Here is a 22,326-nt window from a genome sequence, read left to right on the forward strand (position 1 = left end):
ACATACAGTTCTAGGGAAAAAGCCATTTGAAGATGCTTCTGCCTGAATGTTAGCTTGACCACTTTTTGTCTTTTCAAAAGGAAAGAAAAGGAGCTAATGAAGCTGACATTCCCATCTATGGGAATTTCATTCTCTATTACTTTTCCTTATTCTTACCTTTGAAGAGACAAGGACTCATTATGTTATGAGCACTGGCAGCATTTTGGAATGGTAAGTCTTGGGAGGTTTATAAAAAGGTTCCCATTCCTCATTTATACAGTACTCTAAAATATACTATCTGAATTTTTTTCTTTTTGTAAAAAAAATTAAAGTAATTTTGAGAGTAGTAAAACAGCATCTCCCTGAAATTAATATTAATTTTAATCTCATACTAAAAATACAATTTTCTAACAAAAAGTAATTTCTTTGTAACTATAGATCATGGATTGGTTTGTACAAATATGTTTAGCACTGAAGCACGTACATGATAGAAAAATTCTGCATCGAGATATAAAATCACAGGTAAGTTACACATAACCATTTTTATGTGGAATTTTAATAGGTATGCTGAAACCTTGTGCTTACAATTATTGATGAAATAAATCAGATCTAAACAATTCTTCAAACTGGAGACATGGCTTGTTCAAAGCAATAGTTATATTGTTGAAAAATAGTATTTCAGAAATGAGCTGTACTAAATAATCAAGCTCATGGTTTTTCTTCCAACTTCTTTTTATAAGTGTAGCTATGGAATTTTAAAGTTCTAGATTTTAAATAAATTATTGCTTCCTGTTATGCCTATTTGCATTAGCAAATTTATTTAAATAAGGTTACAAACAAACCTGTCTTAAACTGCAGGTTTTCAGCAAGTTTTCCAAGTTCATACTTTCAGTTTCATCCACTTCCATGAACAGAAGTGCAGGAGCCTTAAGCTCCTTTTAGCTCATAATATGAAACCAAAATTTGAGGCTAGAATGCTTTCTCAAGAACAAGTTGTCCCAGAGGTGTGGCCAGCGTCGCTGTGGTATGAGGTTCTTTGAGACCTCTTGAAGACCCGTTGATATCTCTGTAGCCTGGGGATCCTAAGTGATCTAAATTGTCCTGTAGGGACAACAAACAAGAGGAGCACGAACTGACCAGCACAGGGAGATCGCAAACTCCCCTGGCTGGATCAGAAGAAGCTCCACAAACCGGGCAGTGGGGAAAGCAATCATATAAGTTGCTAAGAAGAGAGGCGTGGCCAGCGTCGTGGCGGTACAGCGTGGATGCCAGTGCTCCGGGAAAACGCCGATATTCCAGCCAATTAGGGGATCCTTAATGGATCATAGTGTCCTGTAGAGACAGTGAAGAAGGGAGGCACAGGCCAGTGCAAACAGGGAAGTTACAAGTTCCCTGGAGTGTTGGCATCAGCCTCTGACACCAGCGGCGTGGGAAGATAGCCATTAGGAGCTGTCAAAAGCTGGGGTAGCTACACAAAAGACAGCAGGACAATGATTGAACGGAGTATTGTTACTGGGTGAGTGATTGGCCAACTCACAGGTAAGAAGGAAATCTTTTAAAGCTTAAAAGAAGTCCCAATTTGAAATTAGCGGCTAAATGGCACACGGAAATTTAAAGTGAAGGAAAACAAAAAGCAAAGAGGAATTTTAAGATCAAAGCCCTAAAAGGAAAACTTTCCATCTGGACTTAAAATTGGATCTGGAAGAAATTAAAAATAAGAAAAGAAAAAGAAAATTGAGGAAAAGCATCTTTTACTAACAAAAGGACTTAATTGAGGAAGAGGAAGTAATTATTTTTGTGGATTAACAAGTGACATTTTGTTGCCGGGGGATTTGTGAATTGGAGAGAGACCACTGCTGGTGGAAAGAAAGCATCGCATTACTTAGACTACCGTGGGAAACGACTGGAGGAGTGTTTGTTTAAACAGCTGCAGTATGACTTAAAAAAAGGAGTGGAAATTACAAAGATTTAAATTGGAACGGCTTAAATGAACATTTAAAATGGACATTATTTGGAAAGAAAAAAGAGACATATGGACTTGAATTTGAACTATACATAATAAATTTAAAAATCCTTTCTCCTTAAATTGAGAACATGGAGAGTTGGGAGGATGAGTATGAGGAACTAAGAAAGATGCTTCAAATGGTGCGAGAATCGTTTAAGGGAACTAAAGAAGTGGAGGAGTGGTTAAAATGTAAAAAAAAAGGATGAAAAAATTAGAGAAAGGAGGTGGAAAGGAAGATACAAGAAAGAGAAAAGAAGGAAATGGGAAAAGATTGAGGGGAAAATTAAAAGAGTAAAAATTAGAGAAAGGAGGTGGAAAGGAAGATACAAGAAAGAGAAAAGAAGGAAATGGGAAAAGATTGAGGGGAAAATTAAAAGAGTAAAAATTAGAGAAAGGAGGTGGAAAGGAAGATACAAGAAAGAGAAAAGAAGGAAATGGGAAAAGATTGAGGGGAAAATTAAAAGAGTAAAAATTAGAGAAAGGAGGTGGAAAGGAAGATACAAGAAAGAGAAAAGAAGGAAATGGGAAAAGATTGAGGGGAAAATTAAAAGAGTAAAAATTAGAGAAAGGAGGTGGAAAGGAAGATACCCTCCTACACACAAACACACACCAAATATCCCTAACAACGAAGCTGGAGGGACAAGAAAGTTGCCTAGCGGGGATCTCTGCGCTATTCGCGCGGAGGAAGCGATCCCGAGTCTGCGCCCAGCGGGAGCCGCTGCTCCTCATCCGATTCGACCCGACCCGCTGCCCCGCGGATGCAGAAGGGGAGGGTGGGAGGCTCCCACTTCGTGCAGACCCGGAGGTTTGAGATGGGGGCATAGCCGCACGGGAGCGCGCCACGGCTGCCTAACAAAGGCAACCGAGGATTGTTCCCAAGCCCCTGAGGCGCTCGGGTGGGCGCTGCCGAGTTGCCCAACTTCCACCCGCATTCCGACTTCCCCAGAGGACCTTTGTCTCGGCCACCTCCGGGACCGTGAGCGTCATGGAGCTAGGCGTCCTAAGTCTTTGAGTGCGCCTGGGCTCCTTTGTCAGGGGCGGGAGGGGAAGCGCCACGACCAGCATTTGCGGAGATTCCGCGGGCGCCAGCGAAACGCGGCAATCACACGCCTCCCAAGTGGCCCTTCGGGACCCCGAGCCGCAAGCATTCCCGGTGCAGCGGCGCGCCTCGGTCCGGGCGACACTTACAGCCTCTCTCGCTCCTCGGGATGTTCTTAGGAATAGCGCGGAGCCCCAGCCCGTGACAGTCTACCGTGGTGCGCTGCAGGCGCATGGTGGGGCAAGCGCCGCCCGACGCTGCAAACGGCCGCCCAGGCCAAGAGGCAGGCTCCTGCCCGCAGCCACACGCCGCCGGACTCCGCTCGGCGCTTCGGAGCCACTCCGCATCTGCAACCGGGCGAGCGGCGGCTTCCTTGGGGGCCAGGACGGGGGGCGCACCCCACTGTCCACCGAGAAATTGCTGCGGGCCAATAAAACTGACCAGCAGTTGGCCGACACCCTGGTTTAAGGGAACTAAAGAAGTGGAGGAGTGGTTAAAATGTAAAAAAAAAGGATGAAAAAATTAGGAGGGAGAAGCAAGAGGAAGAAGAATACAACATTGAAAAGGGAATAATTGAAGATAAAAAACAGATGATTACACTGGGATTGACAATGATAGAATAAAAATGGATAGGGGGAAGTATATCTCAAAAAAAGAAGAGAAAAGAAGGAAATGGGAAAAGATTGAGGGGGAAAATTAAAAGAGTAAAAATTAGAGAAAGGAGGTGGAAAGGAAGATACAAGAAAGAGAAAATGAAGACAATAAGAGAATGGGAGAAAGGGAGGAAAACATTAAGAAAGGGAATTTTGGAGAGATTGAAAGAAAATGGTTAAAAAGGGGGGAAAAGATGAATAGCAGAAAAGAAATTAAAATAGTTGTAGAAAGTTTATGTAAGAAGCAAATTAGAAGAAATACATAGATTATTGTAAAAGGGAAGTAAGAATGGATGAAATGAAGTGTATGTAAGAAGCAAAAAAGAAGAAATATACTGTTTAATGTAAAATGGAGAAGTAGATAAAATGTGAAAGATATAATGGGTTATATGTTTTATTGTCTGAGGATGCATGGAATTGGAGAGAATTATAGTGGATGGCAAAGGAATACATTTTAAATATTGAAAAGAACAAAGAAATTAATTGTAATTAAGATATAAAACTGAAAAGAAGTAAAAAAAGAAGTATACTGTTTAAGAAAAATAGTCCAGCAGATGAAATGTGAAAGATAGGATGGTTTATAGGTGAACACAATTGAAAGTGAGATGTAAAATTGAATAAAATTAAAATGTTAGTAAATGATGTATCCTAATGAAGAAGAAAAATAATTATTGAACTGGGAATAAGAATTTAAAGAAAATAAGAGGTCCAATTTCTTCTGTTTTTGTCTTTTCTTTTTATTCTTTTTTCCCAAATATGTTATTGCCAAACCTCTGATTTATGTTTTCATTGTGTCCCATACATTCTGAAGTGATGTGGCCTCTTTTTTATTTGTTTTGAAGAAAAACTCTAATTCTTTTTCCATAAACTGTTGAAATTCCTTTTCGTTTAATATTGTTGCATTCAAAGTCCATCTTGCCTTTTTCTTTTGACCTTTCCATATTATTGTCATTGGGTTGTGGTCCGCCCATATGTTTGATCCAATTTTTACTTCTTGTATGTTATCTATAAGGTCTCTTGACATCCATATCATATCTATTCTTGGCCACGACAAATGTCTGTTTGAATAGAAAGTGTATTGTTTTTCTTTCAAGTGTTTTTGTCTCCAAATATCTTGAATACTCAGTTCTTCTATTATTGTAAGTGTTGTACCTTGATGAAGGTATCTTTTCTTTTATGTACATTGGGAGCATATGCATCAAGACAAATTCCTTTTGCGTCCAATCACACTTGGCCAATAAAAATTCTATTCTATTCTATTCTAACTCAAAAATACTGTGAAAAGCTTTATCACCAGGAGGAAATCTCGAAGGAAGGAAGAAATACTAAAATATCTTGAAAAATCAGATTTACCAAAAATAACCGAACAATACAAAGGAATGCTAGAAGAAAGAATAACAATGATGGGATTGACAGAAGCAATTAAAGACAAAATAATCGCAAAGCACCAGGACCACATGGTCTCCCAGCGAAATTATATAAAACATTACATGAAACGATGAACAGTGTAATGCTGGAACTATTTAATAAACTTTTAACGAAAGCAAAAATGCCAGACTCATTGAGGGAGGCCTATGTAACACTCATACTTAAAGAAGATGCAGATCTACAACTGATAAAAAATTATAGACCAATTTCATTATTAAATGTGGACTATAAGTTTTTTGCTGTTTGTAATCATTGCACTGATTATTGTTATAAGAAAAACACCACAAATAGCTGTTAAGTGATATAAGTTTTTCTTTTTTTTCTCTGTTTTTAATGTAAAAAAAAGTTTAATAAAGTATATTTAAAAAAAAAGATTTTTGCTTCAATAATGGCAAATAGGCTAAAAAGACTATTAAGTGAATTTATTCATTCATACCTATGAGACAAATTAGAGATAATATGAGGATAATTTTAAATACGTTGAAATATTATGAGATAAATTCAGAAAAACAAATGGCGATGATGTTTTTAGACGCTCAAAAAGCTTTTGATAATGTGAACTGGCAATTTATGATAGAACAACTGCAGATAATGGAATTTGGGGAGAGATTTATAAACATCATAAAAACAAGCTATGAGACAATCAACTAAGATAATGATGAATGGAGAAATGACAGAAAATGTTAAAATTCAAGAGGGTACAAGACAAGGATGTCCTTTATCACCATTGTTGTTTATCTTGACTTTAGAAGTTCTAAGTAGAAATATTAGACAAAATGAAGAGATAAAAGGGATGAAAATTAAAAAAGAAGAGTATAAATTGCAAGCCTTTGCTGATGATTTAGTATTCATTTTGGAAGAGCTTTGAACAGGCCCCTAATTATTAGAACAAATAGAGAGCTGTGGAAAGGTGTCTGGCCTAAAAATAAATAAAGAAAAAAAGAAAATATTGATGAAAAACATCACAGAAAAACAAAAGAGAGAGATAAAAGAGAAATTGGTTATACAAATTGTGAAAAAAGTTAAATACTTAGGAATATACCTAACATCAAGATGTGTAACGATAAAAGAGGATAACTATTACAAACTGAAGGATCAAATTGAGAAAGATTTGGAGAAATGGAAGAACGTACAACTGTCATTTATGGGAAGGATTGTAACAATTAAGATGAATATATTACCGAGACTACTATTCTTCTTTCAGACAGTACCAATAAAAATTGAAAAGACTTACTTTCAACGTCTAAATAAGATAAGGAAATTTATCAATACTTATACATTTTCTCTCTCTTATCCTAATGTATCTTTTATACATATATTTCTAATATATATATATATATATATATATATATATATATCACTATAATATATTATTCTAATCATTTTATTTACATATATACTTAGATATACACGTATACCCAATTTGCTTTTCCAATTTCTGTTTCTTCCTATTTGTTCTTCTATTTCTACTCCTAGTTTATCCATTATTTAATTTTTCCTTGCACTTCCCCCCACTCTTCCTCCAACCATTTATACCATCTCTCCCATACTAGATAATATTGTTTCCTCTTTTTCTTGTATCTCCTTCGTAAGCTTATCCATTTCTACACATTCCATGATTTTTCTAATTACATTGTCTTCAGATGGTATATTGTTATTTTTCCAGTTCTGTGCGTAAACTATTGGTGTTGCTGTAACTATGTGGATCATTAAATACCGTATTTCTTTTTCATATGACCCTGGAATTATTCCCAGTAAAAATGTTTCTGACCTCATTTTTATATGTTGATTTATAATTTCTTAGATTTGTAATTTAATTTTTTACCAATGTTGTTTCGCTGTATGACAGGACCACCACATATGATAATACGTTCCCTCTTGTTTACATTTCCAACATAGTGGTGAAGTATTGGGGAACATCTTTGCCAATCTAGCTGGTGGCAGGTGCCACCTATAAAACTGCCGAATTGGGAACTATATTACCAGACAGCAGCATTGACTTGGATGAAGGAATGGGTTGAATTAAGAAATACAAGACTATTAGCTTTGGAAGGACATGATTTACAATTGGGGTGGCATGCATTTTTATGGCATGGTAGAAGCATGGTAGATGCATACGTACTTTCACAGACATTATATAAGAAATGCATTGCTATTGGTATGTGAGAAAGTTAGAGACAAATATTATTTGAAAATACCAATATGGTTATCAACAATTGAAGCTTTAATACACCCAAATATTTTTAATTTTAGAAATATTGTTAGCTACAAGGAGTTATTAACAGATAAGGGGGAGTTGAAGGGGAAACAAGAACTGGAAGAACAGGGCATTGAGATGGATTGGTATATGTATATACAAATACAAAGAAGATATGAAAAAGATATTAAACTATATGGTTTCTATTTAGAAAGACAGAGTTGGATAGGGAACTCATAGGAACAGAGTATAAACTAATTTTAAAAAATTATAACTTTTTATGAGGTATTGAACCAGAGGAAGAACAAGTAAAGGAAACAATGATAGCCTGGGCAAAGAATTTTGGATATTCAATTGATCTAGAAAAATGGCAACAGTTATGGGAAAGGAATTACAAATTAACAATGTCCACAGCATATAAAGAAAATCAATATAAAATGTTTTATAGATTAGTAAAGCAGCTATGCACGAAGGTCTATGCAGAGACAGCTGGTGTGTCTTGAAGCAACTGTGTTATTTATTTATATCCCATCTCCCACCATTATTATTTTTGCAAATAACTTCCAACAGTTTCTCCTCCTATTTTTCCCCAACAGCAAATCTGTGAGGTGCATTGGGCTGAGAGAAAGTGACTGGTCCAAAGTCACCCAGCTGGACATAATGGATTGCAGCCCAGTTCTATCATGAATTTAATAGTTTTATTAATTTAAAATATTTAGTATTTATTTCATCTTATCTTAGATTTCTTCACCGGCTCAAGGTTAACTCATCCCTCCATCCTTCTGAGGTTGGTAAAATGAGGACTCAGATTGTTGGGGGCAATATGCTGACTCTTAAACCAGTTAGAGAGAGCTGTAAAGCACTGTGAAGTGGTATATAAGTCTAACTGCATCTCTCAGAAGGACTACAATTTTTTTCCAAAATATGCTATTTGTATATTAACTGTTATATGATCTTAGTTAAACAGTTTGATGACTGCTGAAGTTTAATCAAGCATCTTTTTTCTGCTTAGAGGCTGATACGCATTTTAAAACATAAGACTTGATTCTGTGCATTAATTTGCTTCAAAATAAAAGGTTGGAAAATAGCGTAGGAAAAATGCAAGTGTGCTTCACTTGTAGAAGTTTGGAACAATTGTTGGATTTGCACGTCACATTATGTAGCCATGTTTGAATACAGCAAAATTGCTTCATTTTCTACAACATATGTTATAAACAATGGATCTTTAAACCACAGTGATTTGATTAACAGAATACAAGCCAAAACTAAACATTATAAACTGTATGTTATCTCCAAATAATATAATAGAATAGAATAGAATTTTTATTGGCCAAGTGTGATTGGACACACAAGGAATTTGTCTTGGTGCATATGCTCTTAGTGTACATAAAAGAAAAGATACAAATAATATAATGGCCATTCAGCCAAGAGTACTTTCTAATTATAATTGTAAATTCTGAGTTAAAATCAAATTATTGTGTATATATATTTTTTAAAAATTATAATATTATGTTTTTTCTTCTTCTACTCCAGAATATATTTTTAACCAAAGATGGAACAATACAGTTGGGAGACTTTGGAATAGCTAGAGTTCTGAATAGGTAACCTTAAAACAATCCCCATTGCCTCAATTCTAATAATATTATTAAGATGGTTATTTGATTAATACCATTTTTTTTTTATTTTAGTACAGTGGAACTTGCTCGAACTTGTATAGGAACACCATATTACTTGTCACCAGAAATCTGTGAGAATAAACCTTACAATAATAAAAGGTAGCATTTAACTATTTTCCATTATAACCTAGATAGATACATGACCTTTTATTGTGCTCTCATTTTTTTCAACTTACTTGTTCTCATTTAACTTTGATCTATTTTAGTTTTGTAGATAAATTAGTGTGCTTTTATTTAGTCTTAATATAATAGTTTTTATATAAAGGAATAAAACTAATTTTTGACTACTAAAAAGCTGTAATATGTAGTTCTGACTCTATAAAGCAATATATGTTCTACAATTAGTTAGAAAACCTAAGTATATAATAAATATTTTAAAATACCATTATATATATTTGACAATCAAAATGTCTCCATAAGTAGCCATCTCATTCTGTGTAGTTTACTATGGCACTAACAGAGATTGGTACTGCTTCAGTGATATAGAATTTTATTTTTTTCTAGAGCCTGAAATAAATGGCCTAGGAGAAAGTGGAACAGAAGCAGTAAACAGGCAGATAGCACTTAGATTACAATCTGAATCCCTTGTACACTGAGCCACAATTACTTTATTTAACCACTGAAAGTCAATCAGTAAGTCACAGTGGCTTAGATTAAATAAAATACTATATCGTAAGCATGGTTTACAGACCACAGGTTGGATTCACTGATAAATTCGTGTTCTGTCTTAGTATAGTATTTGTTGTTGTTAGTTGCGAAGTCGTGTCCGACCCATTGCAACCCCATGGACAACATTCCTCCAGGCCTTCCTGTCCTCAACCATCCTCAGGAGTCCATTTAAGCTCACGCCTACTGCTTCAGGGACTCCATCCAGCCACCTCATTCTCTGTCGTCCCATTCTTCTTTTGCCCTCAATCTTTCCCAGCATTAGGCTCTTCTCCAGTGAGTCCTTCCTTCTCATTAGGTGGCCAAAGTATTTCAGTTTCATCTTCAGGATCTGGCCTTCTAAAGAGCAGTCAGGGTTGATCTCCTCTAGGATTAACCGGTTTGATCGCCTTGCAGTCCAAGGGCCTCACAGGAGTCTTCTCCAGTATCAGAGTTCAAAGGCCTCAATTCTTTGGTGCTTAGCCTTTCTTATGGTCCAACTTTCACAGCCATACATTGCAACTGGGAAAACCATAGCCTTGACTATACACACTTTTGTTGGCAGGGTGATGTCTCTGCTTTTTAGTACGCTGTCTAGATTTGCCATAGCTTTCCTCCCCAGGAGCAAGGATTTTAATTTCCTGGCTGCAGTCCCTATCTGGTGATCTTGGAGCCCAGGAAAATAAAATCTGTCACTACCTCCATTTCTTCCCCATCTATCTGCTGGGAATTGAGAGGGCTGGATGCCATGATCTTAGTTTTCTTAATGTTTCAAGCCAACTTTTGCGTTCTCCTCCTTCACCCGCATCAAGAGGCTTTTTAGTTCCTCTTCGCTTTCTGCCATTAGAGTGGTATCATCTGCATATTTGAGGTTGTTGATATTTCTCCCTGCAATCTTAATTCCAACTTTTGATTCATCCAGCCCCGCCTTTCTCATGATGTGCTCTGAATATAAGTTAAATAGACAGGTTGATAGTATACAGCCTTGCCAGACTCCTTTCCCAATTTTGAACCAATCAGTGGTTCCATGTCCAGTTCTCACTGTTGCTTCTTAACCCGCATACAGGTTTCTCAAGAGACAAATAAGATGGTCTGGTACGCTCATCTCTTTAAGAACTTGCCACAATTTGTTGTGATCCACACAATCAAGGCTTTAGCATAGTCAATGAAGCAGAAGTAGATGTTTTTCTGGAACTCCCTAGTTTTCTCCATGATCCAGTGTATGTTGGCAATTTGATCTCTAGTTCCTCTGCCTCTTCGAAATCCTGCCTGTACTTCTGATAATTCTTGATCCACATACTGCTGGAGTCTAGCTTGTAGGATTTTAAGCATAATCTTATTAGCATGTGAAATTAGTGCAATGGTGTGATAGTGTGAATATTCTTTGGCATTGCGTTTCTTTGGAATTGGAATGTAAACTGACCTTCTCCAATCCTGTGGCCACTGCTGAGTTTTCCAAATTTGCTGACAAATTGAGTGTGGCACTTTTACTGCATCGTCTTTTAAGATTTTGAATAGCTCAGCTAGAATACTGTCTCCTCCACTAGCTTTGTTGTTGCTCAGATTTCCTAAGGCCCATTTGACTCCAAATTCTAGGATGTCTGGCTCAAGGTCAGTGACTACCCCATCGTGGTTATCAGGGATGTTAAGCTCGTTCTTACATAGTTCTTCTGTGTAATTTTGCCACCTCTTCTTAATCTCTTCTGCCTCTGTTAGGTCCCTGTCATTTTGGTCCTTTATCATGCCCATCTTTGCATGAAACGTTCCCTTCATATCTCCAATTTTCTTGAAGAGATCTCTGGTCCTCCCTATTCTATTGTTTTCTTCTATTTCTTTGCACTGTTCATTTAAGAATGTATTCTTATCTCTTCTAGCTATTCTCTGGAATTCTGCATTCAACTGAGTGTATCTTTCTCTTTCTCCCTTGCCTTTCGCTTCCCTTCTTTCCTCAGCTATTTGCAAAGCTTCCTCAGACAGCCATTTTGCTTTCTTGCCTTTCTTTTTCTTTGGGATGGTTTTAGTTGCTACCTCTTGTACAATGTTGTGAACCTCCGTCCATAGTTCTGCAGGCACTCTGTCTATCAGATCTAATTCCTTAAATCTATTTGTCACCTCTACTGTATATTCATCAGGGATATGATTTAGTTCATATCTGAGTGGCCTGGGGCTTTTCCCTACTTTCTTCAATTTAAGCCTAAATTTTGCAAGGAGACGCTTATGATCTGAGCCACAGTCAGCTCCTGGTCTTTTTTGTACTGACTGTATAGAGCTTCTCCATTTTTGGCTGCAGTGCACATAGTCAATCTGATTTCTGTGTTGACCGTCTGGTGATGTCCATGTGTAGAGTCGTCTCTTGGGTTGTTGGAAAAGAGTGTTTGCTATGACCATCGTATTATCTTGACAGAATTCTATCAGCCTGTGCCCTGCTTCATTTTGTACTCCAAGGCCAAATTTGCCTGTTATTCCGGTTATCTTTTGGCTTCCTGCTTTAGCATTGCAATCCCCCATGATGATAAGGACATCATTTTTTGGTGTTAATTCTATAAGGTGCTGTAGGGCTTCATAGAACCGGTCAATTTCATCCTCTTCAGCACCAGTGGTTGAGGCATAGACTTGGACTACTGTGATATTGAATGGTTTGCCTTGGATTCGAACTGAGATCATTCTGTCATTTTGGGGATTGTATCCCAGTATTGCTTTTCCTACTCTTTTATTGATTATGAAGGCTACTCCATTTCTTCTGAGGGATTCTTGCCCACAGTAGTATACCTGATGGTCATCTGAATTAAATTCACCCATTCGTGTCCATTTTAGTTCACTGATTCCTAAGATGTCGATGTTCAATCTTGTCATCTCTTGCTTGACTATGTCCAGCTTACCTTGATTCATGGATCTTATATCCCAGGTCCCTATGGAGAAAAAATCTTTACAGCATCGAACTTTCCTTTCACCACCAGATACATCCACAGCTGAGCGTCCTTTCGCCTTTGGCCCAGTTGCTTCATTCTTTCTGGAGCTACCAGTACTAGCCCTCCGCTCTTCCCCAGTAGCATATTGGACACCTTCCGACCTGACCTAGTATAGTATAAGGAATCTAATAATTTCTTCCTGTTTACCTAAGTGAACCCAAACAGAGTATATTTCAATTATGGTGTTTTTCCATGTTCTCAACTCATACAACAATCAGATGATATTCCTACAACTGATGGGTATAATATATTCCTGCACAGCTTTTTTTATGGAAGGGACCAAAGACAAAATTGAATTTTTAGCTGCCATTGTAAATGTACTATTTGTTTTTGTTTCTTAGTGACATGTGGGCCCTTGGGTGTGTTCTTTATGAAATGTGTACATTGAAACATGCGGTAAGTTAAAATTTAATATTCTTAATCACCTATTCTGAACATTTGTATCCCTTGCTGATAATATTTTTGGTAATTGGGTATTGGAGAAGAAATAAATAATTGCCTTAGTTATTTTATGTATGTTCTCAGTTGTCATGACAAATACTATTTTGCTTTAACAATATAAATAATGTATTTTTATATAATTTTACATTCTTACATAAAAAGCCATTGTACTTTATACATATGTTGGATACCTTGAATGTCCAAACACAGCTGGTACTATTTGAGGGTTCAGATCCCACATTTATATGCTTTGAATAATATTGTAAAGAAAAGGTCACAAAATGTGAGATTATAATTAGCAATGTTAACATTTAAGTTATCCATTTATACTCATTCATCCTTCATTCATCAACATTTCAGCATAACTTAAAATATTTAACATTTATTAATATGTCAAGTTCCTTCTTCCTTACAGCAATTTGCACTACTTAAGTATGTTTACTGAGATAAATCCTAGTTTCAATGTGTCAATTTTTTGTATAAATATAACCGTGAAATAATTGTATGGAGCGTGTTTTATTAATTTATATTTGTAAAGTGCACTCTTTATATTTCTGAATCACTGTGAGAGGTGAATCACCTCCATATTTGTGAAAAAATACAGAATATGATGAAAACTACAGAACAAAATGACTGATCAAGTTTTTTTATTTAATCTAATCTAGATTAGTTCTTGTAAAAATTCCCAGTTTATACACATAATATGCAAAATTGAAAAAATATCTGTGAAAGTTTCCTGTTGGGTGAAAAAAAGTTAATACCTAGAAATATATTTTAAAGTAACTTAAGGATATCCCTAAGTATACTTGCTATTATCCAATAAATTCTACTTTTCTCTCTAGTTTGAAGCTGGTAATATGAAAAATTTAGTTCTCAAAATAATCTCTGGATCATTTCCTCCTGTTTCTACACGTTATTCCCATGAACTTCGGAGTCTGATTTCACAGTTATTTAAAAGAAATCCAAGAGATCGACCATCTGTCAACTCCATATTGGAGAAAATGTTTATAGTTAAACGCATTGAGAAATTTCTTACACCACAGGTATGTATTTGAACCTTTAGGTCTAGGCAGTGAGTTCAAAAGTCCATTTTAGATTTTTTTGCTTCCAAGAACCATTAAAAATTCCTTTATCAGTGATTATATCAATTATTCTATTTCATAAAATGTTTAAAGATATTGTGAAAACGGGCACTTTTTTCCTCCAGACCAAGAGGAAAAGCCTCCATTTACAATACTCAGGGAAAAAATGGAAGATGTTAAAGCCTCAGGCAAATAGAAATAAACTAACTAGAGAATTCCATCAACAAAGAAGAAAGGGCAATGAAAGATATGTCAACCAATAATGTCAACAAATAGAAGGAAAAAGGGGAGAAAAGTTGCAAGGAAAATTTTATAGCAAATAGAAAACTGCATGAGAACTTTGTAAGATCCTTATGAAAGCCAGTTTGGTTTAGTGTTTAAGGCGGAGGACTAGGAGCAGGGAAATAAAATTTTAGGCCTGGTCTAGACACAGCTTAGTTGGCCTCTTCAGTTAAAAATGAAGAAGTGAAGGTAGTAGGTAGAGTTGATTATTGCCTAAGAAACAATAAAGATGAATGGAAAAGTAGAAGAAAACCAGAAAGATGATAGAAAGGTAGAAGAATAATTCTAGATGGGAAAGGAATGACAACTTTGAAGACAAGATGATGGATAAGAGTCTTTTAATGACATTAATACAGTTAAAGTAATAGTTCTTTTCTAGTGGTGATGTACAGCTAAGAAAACTAGATATTGAGAAGGAGTGAGAGAAAGATATACTGAGAGAACTGTGGATTGGAAGAAGAATCAGCTAGTCTTGAACTAAATAAAAACTGTTACCTTGGGGTAATGATCAGCAAGCAGAAGCTTGCATATTTTGTGCATATGAGATCAGCAGGTGTGGGATTAGAAAAACTTATGCCTGGCTAATGGAGGAAAGTAGAAAAAGAGAAAGAAAACTAATACAATGAATAAATAGAATTTAAGATTAGAATTTCCTCAGCTATGACCATTAGAAATCAAGCTGACAAAACATTAGCCATACAATCACTGAAAATTGAACTTGATTTAATAATACCAACTAATTACAGAATATGCTGAATTACTATTGAGTTTAATAATTTCAAATATAAATTTTATTTCAACATTTTGCCTAAGGTTTTGAAAAGCTGTTACAATTGCTACTATGTAGTCATATGTGGAAGTAACCTTGATTCTTAATTTTGACTCAGATATTTATGGAGTCCTTGGTGTTTTCTGAGCGTGATTGGTTGCTTGTTTTATTACTCAACTAGATAATACCTTCACAGTTTAACCCTGAGTTTACTCTTATATACTCTTCTACTAGAACCAAATATTTACTTGAAGCCAACTTTTTCCAATCTAGTTGCCTTCTAGGTTATTTAATTACAGTTTGAATAACCATTAGCTAGTGGCATCCTGAGAGTTACAGCTGATGTGGCAAATTTTGGAATATTTTAAGTCCAGTTCAAAACTCAGTATCTTCAAAATACACATGGAGTTAAGTATCAGTATGGCAAGTTTGCATGTATAGAATTTCTGCCTAAATATTCTAGTTTTTAGAGACATAATTGTCTTTGAATCAGGCTGTGGGCTCTTTAATAAGAGACTTTATAATTTGTTCGTATATTAAGTTTATATTTTGTCAAGATTATAAGGTGGCATAGAAGAGCATTTCATTCTGCCAATTTTTCTTCACAGATACAAGTTCAAGAGATAGAGTGAATTGAGAGTTAATGACTAGCCAAAATTATTCAGTCTGTTTAAGTAAGCTGAAGGTAGACCTGAATCTGGGTCTCCCCAATTAAACAACTAAATAAGTGGCGGCTGTCAGAATGTGATTACTAGGTGATCACAGAATGTGATTATATTTATGACTAGGTTATAAATGCTTACTAATATTAGTATTCTTAATAATCTATCTTCAAATTCATATCGGCATTTTTTTCTATCATGAATGCAAATATAGATATCACTTTAAATGTTTTATTTTTGTAATTAACTTTAACTGCATATATTTTATTCAAAATCATGTTTTTTTAGCTTATTGCAGAGGAATTCAGCCATAAAATATTTCAGAAGTTTGGACCTCATGCTGGGCCAGGTAATACATAAACTAGGTAATTCTAACTAAATATATAACCAACTAATAAACAAATCTTTGTTTAACTGATATCTGAACAACTACCACAACAACGGCTTTGTGTACATGAAATATTTTATTTATCATACATATTTAAGAAATTATTTATGATTCTGTATAATCTCTGTATAAGAGAAGCTATTATTGGCCACACGTTTGTTCTTAAGATGATTTAGTAACTTTCATTGTCAAGCTACTTTATGACCTTAATAAAACTATTGGTTTAGTTGGTTAATTGAAAAAGTTGTAATATAGTATGTTATTAAAATAATTGCAATTCAACATTTCATGCTAGATTTGTTCAGTTATTCTTTTTGTAAGGCAAATATTAATCTTTGCTTTTTGTACATTATGGAGCTTCAAATTGTAAATAATTTTCCATTAGAATAGAATAGAATAGAATAGAATTTTTATTGGCCAAGTGTGATTGGACACACAAGGAATTTGTCTTGGTGCATATGCTCTCAGTGTACATAAAAGAAAAGATACGTTCATCAAGGTACAACATTTACAACACAATTGATGGTCAATATATCAATATCAATCAATATAAATCATAAGGATTGCCAGCAACAAGTTATAGTCATACAGTCATAAGTGGAAAAAGATTGGTGGTGGGAACTATGAACTTATTTGTCGAAGTAAGAGAATTGTTAGTTTCTTCCTGATTAAAGCATGCATTTAAACATTTCAGTTTTATGCATACCTCTGAAGCATATGAAAATCAGTGGGATTTATTGTATAAGGTTAGGCTAATGAATATTTTCTGAATATTCCTCTCAATATTGTTTTACTAGGAGCAATATTTTATCTGTCCAATTTTGTGCAAAGAGTTGACATTATTATTCTCTCTTGCATAGCAAAGAGACCAGCCCAAGGACAAAACTTAGCCTCTGCTGCACCTGCTCACAAAATTACCAGACCTGCTGCTAAATATGGAGTGCCTTTAATACTTAAGAAATCTGGGGATTCAACTAAGAAGTTCTGTGAGAAGCCTATAACTAAATGTAGACAGGTAAGAGCCTATTTAATAATAAAAGTATTTTCAATCTTTGGGATAGAAAAAGGGTACATTTATTACTGAAAGTGTTTTACATTGCACTTTTCAGTGTCATAATTTCACCTGCAAATTCCCTAACAGGAATTGAAACATAGTATATGCTGTATTTTTCGGACTATAAGACGCACCGGAAAAAAAAAAGAAAAAAGCTAATTGGCAGGTGGATTGGCCTCCTGGAATACTCCCAATCAGCTGTTTCCAGAGGTGAATTTTAGCAACAGGTTCGTTGGTTGTGAGCTCTACGCCTTGCTTTTTTTTCAGCCTCTGAAACCTCTGTTTCAGAGGCTTTTTTTCTGAAGCTCCATTTCAGTTTCAGAGGCTTTTTTCAGCCTCAGAAACCTCCGTTTGAGAGGCTGGGCGGGGCTACATTTGGAGTATAAGATGCACCCAGGTTTTCACCCTCTTTTTTGGGGTGGGGGGGGGAAAGGTGCGTCTTAAACTCCGAAAAATATGGTAACTAGTTTTTGCACCTAGTTTGATATTGAATGCTGATTCAAAATATGAAATATATATTTCCACTGACTTTTACTTGTCTTTTATTGTAGATGAAATATGTATCATGTTTGACTAAATGTATATAAATACATGTAGCTACCATGTTTCCTTGAAAATAAGACCGGGTGTTATATTAATTTTTGCTCCAAAAGACACATTGGGATTTATTTTTTGGTTAAAATGCATCTATCTGGCTGATGATCTTAATTGGGACTTATTTTTGGGGTAGGGCTTATATTACCAAACATCTGGGAAAATAATGCTAGGATTTATTTTCCAGTTCGGTCTTATTTGCAAGGAAACACAGTATTTGTAGGTTAATAGCTAAAACAGCTGCGAAATAGAGCAATACTGAAGTTTCATCTTAGTGTCATTTTCAAATATGTTGTCTTATTTAAAACAGCAATAATTCAGAATCCTGCCAGTAAATATTCCTGAAAAATCCAAAATACATAATATCTAAAAGCAATAGGTTCTGGTTAATTGGAACCAAGTGTTAAACTTCAGAAAGTACAAAATAATGCAGTTTAGGTGGGTCTTCCTGAATATATTGTGACATTATGGCAATATATGGAATATATTATGTTAAATGTTCACTATTGGACCTCATACCTCTCTATTCAAAGTAGGACACGGATAGTTAACAGTTAACTATATCAAATTAAGGTTGAGAATAATGAAGTTCTGTTGCCACTTAGTTATAAGCTTGGATAAGTCATTTATTTTCAGAGTATTGTACCCCATCTGATTGATAAAAGGTTGAAAATGTGTAGATAAAAGAGTGTGCAGGTTGATGAACCTCCTAGGAGGAGAGGCAACGTTTGAAATAAACTCATTGTATTACAAATTACCATGTTTAAATTTCTAGGTTAGATCTGGTCTATATTGTACTACCAGCAAAAATGCAAATGAATTAACTCCAGAGCCTGTCTAAATTGGCATTTTCTTTAATGGCCTTTAGATATCATCAAAGTTATATTTTTGTCTAATCTGCTCATAGATACATGTTTTAATGCCCCATCTTTTGAACAGATCAGTTATTACTTTTGCTTGGGTGTTTTAGGTTGTATAATTGTTTTTAGATGTTTTGGTTGTTATGTAGTATAAATGTTTTTTAGAAAAGATCTGTACCTGAGGCTTTCAATAGTGAATATATACCATGATTATTCTGAAATGAGAGCTTATTATATTTCCTAATTATAGCTAGGATTTTTAAAATTCTGTTTCCATTCATATGGAAATAGAATATTATATTAATACTTTCTATAGATTCAGGCATACTGTATTTTCTTTTGTGTTAACTTGTAACATAGTTTCAGTGCTGACTTTTGCAATCCTTTGGTAATCTCTATTTAACAGGTGGTTTTTAAAAAAATGTCATGGCTCTTATAAGCATTAAAAAAAAATAATAGAACTATTCATTATTTGTTAATTTTTTTATCTGTAAACTGTAGGATATGGTCTTAAACAAATATTGTTTAGCAAAGCAAACTACTCATTTTATAAGATTTATTGGCTAGTATTAAAATGCAAGTATGGGTAGTCCTTAACTTATTTAAGCCCGTAATTTCAGTGGTAAGTCATGCCAGTTGTTCAGAGGATCACAACATTACCTTGCCCAATTTAAGCACATGTGGTGGTTGTTAAGAGAATGCTATGGTTGTTAAGCAAATCCTTTGTCCACAATGGGTGTTTTTGCCAGAAACTGGAAGTTAATAGAATAGAATAGAATAGAATAGAATAGAATAGAATAGAATTTTTTATTGGCCAAGTGTGATTGGACACACAAGGAATTTGTCTTGGTGCATATGCTCTCAGTGTACATAAAAGAAAACATACGTTCATCAAGTAACACAAGTTTTCTACAGAGGAAACAAATTGTGTGACTGCAGGATGCTGAAAATGACCATAAATACAGTTTGGTTGCCAAGCCCCAAAATGTGGTATGTGACTGAGGGGAGCCCGGCTATTGAAACTTCAGATCCAGGTTGTAAGTAGCTCTCCGGAGGTCTGTCATAACTTTGAATGGTTTCTAAGCAATTGGTTGTAGGTCAAGGACTACCTGTGTTCTTACATATCGTCCAAGAGAGTAATTGCTAATATTTAATTTACAAATATTCCTTTCCATCTTTTTTTTGGTTACATTTAGTAGATAATTGAGAAATAAAATAAGTCATTATTTAAAATAACATTAAAATAATAAAGCATTAAGAACTAAACATAAAGATGACTTCGTAAACTATAAGCCTGTACTAATTTATCTGTGAAAAGTCAATCTATTTATTAGTAAAAATGCACTGGGCCTACCACAATAATTGTAAAGTTTAATTTTAAACTATTGATTTCACACTCTCAATATGTAATATGTAAGTTCTTGCTAATTTGCAGTTTCACTTTTTATTTAGGGCCCTCCACCTCCATTGAAGAAAGGGAAACTACTAGACGAAAGGAGGAAAATGTTTGAGGTATATAGACACGGAAATAAGAAATTAGGCTAGAAGCTTTTAAAAGCAATAAATAAAAATCTTGAAATCTTTCCTCCTTATTTCCTTACAATAGAATATTTCCAATTTATAAATGAGAATACACCTTTGTGCCAATGAGTCATTACTATCCTAATCAGAATATGATAATAATTCATACTTTAAATCAGTTTCCATTTTTCAGGAAGCAGTTAAAAAGAAAAGGCTAGAGGAAAAACAACAGTGTGAGCAGGTAAATTGAAGGCTTTGCTATTTTTGTTTTTTGACAGATTATAGGAATCTAAAACATTATTATGATTAATTGTGGATGTTAAATGTTAAATTGCTGATAATTAAAAACATTTTCATCCTTAATTTTTAGATCAGTGATATGAAGGTTGAGCAAATGAGAAGACTTGGAAAAGAAAGGGTAAAATTTTGGACTTTAAACATTAATCAAGAAGTTCGATTTAAAGAACTTCCATTGGATTCTAAAATCTAGTTTTAATTTTTCTTCCTCTTCTCCAGATGGAACGAATAAACAGAGCCAGAGAGCAAGGGTGGAGAAATGTTCTTAGTATAGGTGGAAGTAGTGAAATCAAGGTTGGGATCTCCTATCTTTTATATATGAAATTACTTTTTATAGTTACTACAAATGTGAAGAGGAGCAAACAAGAACTTCTTTTTACATTCATAGGCTCAGTATTTTGGTGGGGGAGGAGCTATTGTGCCTTTACCTGTTCCTGGCCGAGGACCATATGAACACTACCATGCTATTTTTGATCAGATACAGCAACAAAAAGAAAATCTTAAAATAGAAGGAAAAGATGTAAAGTTGAATGTAAAGCCTGGTCTAGAGCCTAATCAAAGGTATGTCTACCTTCATTAAAAAGAATTCATAACATATAATTCTGGCCCAAGGCACTGAAAATTACTGTGCATATTTCTCTACAGAGGATCTCCAGCTGGAGTTCATGCAGGAATTCATAATGGGCCTGCAGCTTACCATCATTCATCTGATGCAGATGCTATTAGGAAAGGAATGAAAAGATTGGAGAAGGTCTCTAGACAAGCCAATGCAAGCAGGTTGAGTAATGATATATATCCTGTGTGTGTAAATGAAGAAACACTTAATGTACTGAGAATCACAGACACGGGTGCTCAAAGGGATACCTGAAAGAAGTACATTAATTATTCATGCTTCACACATTGCTTCTAAAAATACATGCAATTTTTACATTACATTTCAATGTTATTATTCTTTTAATTTTGTGAAGCCACACAGAATTCAGCTGGGCAGCCTCCTATCAAATCTTTATTATGACCATAAAACAGCATAAACAGGTGGAGTACAGTCATTCAAAAACCACAGAGGATAGATCAGAGTAAAAATAAAAATATAAAAAATTATAAAAAGCTAAAAGATATAAAAGACACATGAATTAAAAACAGAATATATAGAAAAAAACTAAAAGAATGGATAGGTACCGTATTTTTCAGACTATAAGACACTCCGGACTATAAGATCTAGCTTTTGGGGAGGAAAATAAGAAAAAAAAAATCTGCCTCTACCTCCCAGCAATTTGCCTCCTTGCAGCAAACAGCCTGGTCAGCTTCAGTACAGCCTGATTTAGCACGAGCAGCTGATTGGTGGTTGGATCTGCCTCCCGGAATATCGCCTATCATCTGTTCCAGGCTGTGGGGATCACCACTGCCCATTGCCACCTATTGCCACCTGCACACTCACCATTTTCGGCCTCCACACACCCCATTTTTGGCCCATTCCAGGCGGCGGAGATTGCCCCGCCGCCTGGAATGGTGGCGATATGGTGATAGGTGGAGGCGGTGATGTATGGTGATGTATGGTGGCGATCCCTGCATCCTGTAACAGCTGATAGGTGGTATTCAGGAAGGCTGATCCAACCGCCAATCAGCTACTCATGCTAAATCAGGCTATGCTGAAGCAGACCAGGCTGTTTGCTATTTGCTGCAAGGAGGCAAATTGCTGGAAAGCAGAGGCTGAAGGATGGGGGCCAGCCGGCGGGCGGGGCTTCGGCAAATTTGCTTTATAAGACGCACAGACATTTCCGCCCA

General features: G+C 35.4%; 1 protein-coding gene across 12 annotated transcripts in view; it reads left to right on the forward strand.

The window, feature by feature from the left end:
* NEK1 (NIMA related kinase 1) overlaps nucleotides 1–22,326 on the forward strand; it is a 111,298-nt gene that overhangs the window by 10,221 nt on the left and 78,751 nt on the right. For 10 of the 12 annotated variants that reach the window (XR_009156249.1, XM_058192545.1, XM_058192548.1 and 7 more), the window contains exons 5-17: nucleotides 418–501; nucleotides 8,835–8,902; nucleotides 8,990–9,076; nucleotides 12,933–12,987; nucleotides 13,875–14,075; nucleotides 16,116–16,176; nucleotides 17,076–17,230; nucleotides 20,176–20,235; nucleotides 20,438–20,485; nucleotides 20,615–20,662; nucleotides 20,761–20,835; nucleotides 20,930–21,102; nucleotides 21,187–21,318. Coding sequence is in view for 11 of the 12 variants with exons in the window: in XM_058192545.1 (XP_058048528.1) it covers nucleotides 418–501; nucleotides 8,835–8,902; nucleotides 8,990–9,076; nucleotides 12,933–12,987; nucleotides 13,875–14,075; nucleotides 16,116–16,176; nucleotides 17,076–17,230; nucleotides 20,176–20,235; nucleotides 20,438–20,485; nucleotides 20,615–20,662; nucleotides 20,761–20,835; nucleotides 20,930–21,102; nucleotides 21,187–21,318 (1,247 nt within the window). In the remaining variant the exon portion in view is untranslated. Of the gene's footprint in view, nucleotides 1–79; nucleotides 211–417; nucleotides 502–8,834; nucleotides 8,903–8,989; nucleotides 9,077–12,932; nucleotides 12,988–13,874; nucleotides 14,076–16,115; nucleotides 16,177–17,075; nucleotides 17,231–20,175; nucleotides 20,236–20,437; nucleotides 20,486–20,614; nucleotides 20,663–20,760; nucleotides 20,836–20,929; nucleotides 21,103–21,186; nucleotides 21,319–22,326 lie in introns of those variants that run through there. The other 2 variants (XM_058192551.1, XM_058192552.1) reach the window with 2 other exon arrangements.

Source organism: Ahaetulla prasina, chromosome 8 (assembly GCF_028640845.1).
Source record: "Ahaetulla prasina isolate Xishuangbanna chromosome 8, ASM2864084v1, whole genome shotgun sequence".
In the NCBI taxonomy this organism is placed as follows: Eukaryota; Metazoa; Chordata; class Lepidosauria; order Squamata; family Colubridae; genus Ahaetulla; species Ahaetulla prasina.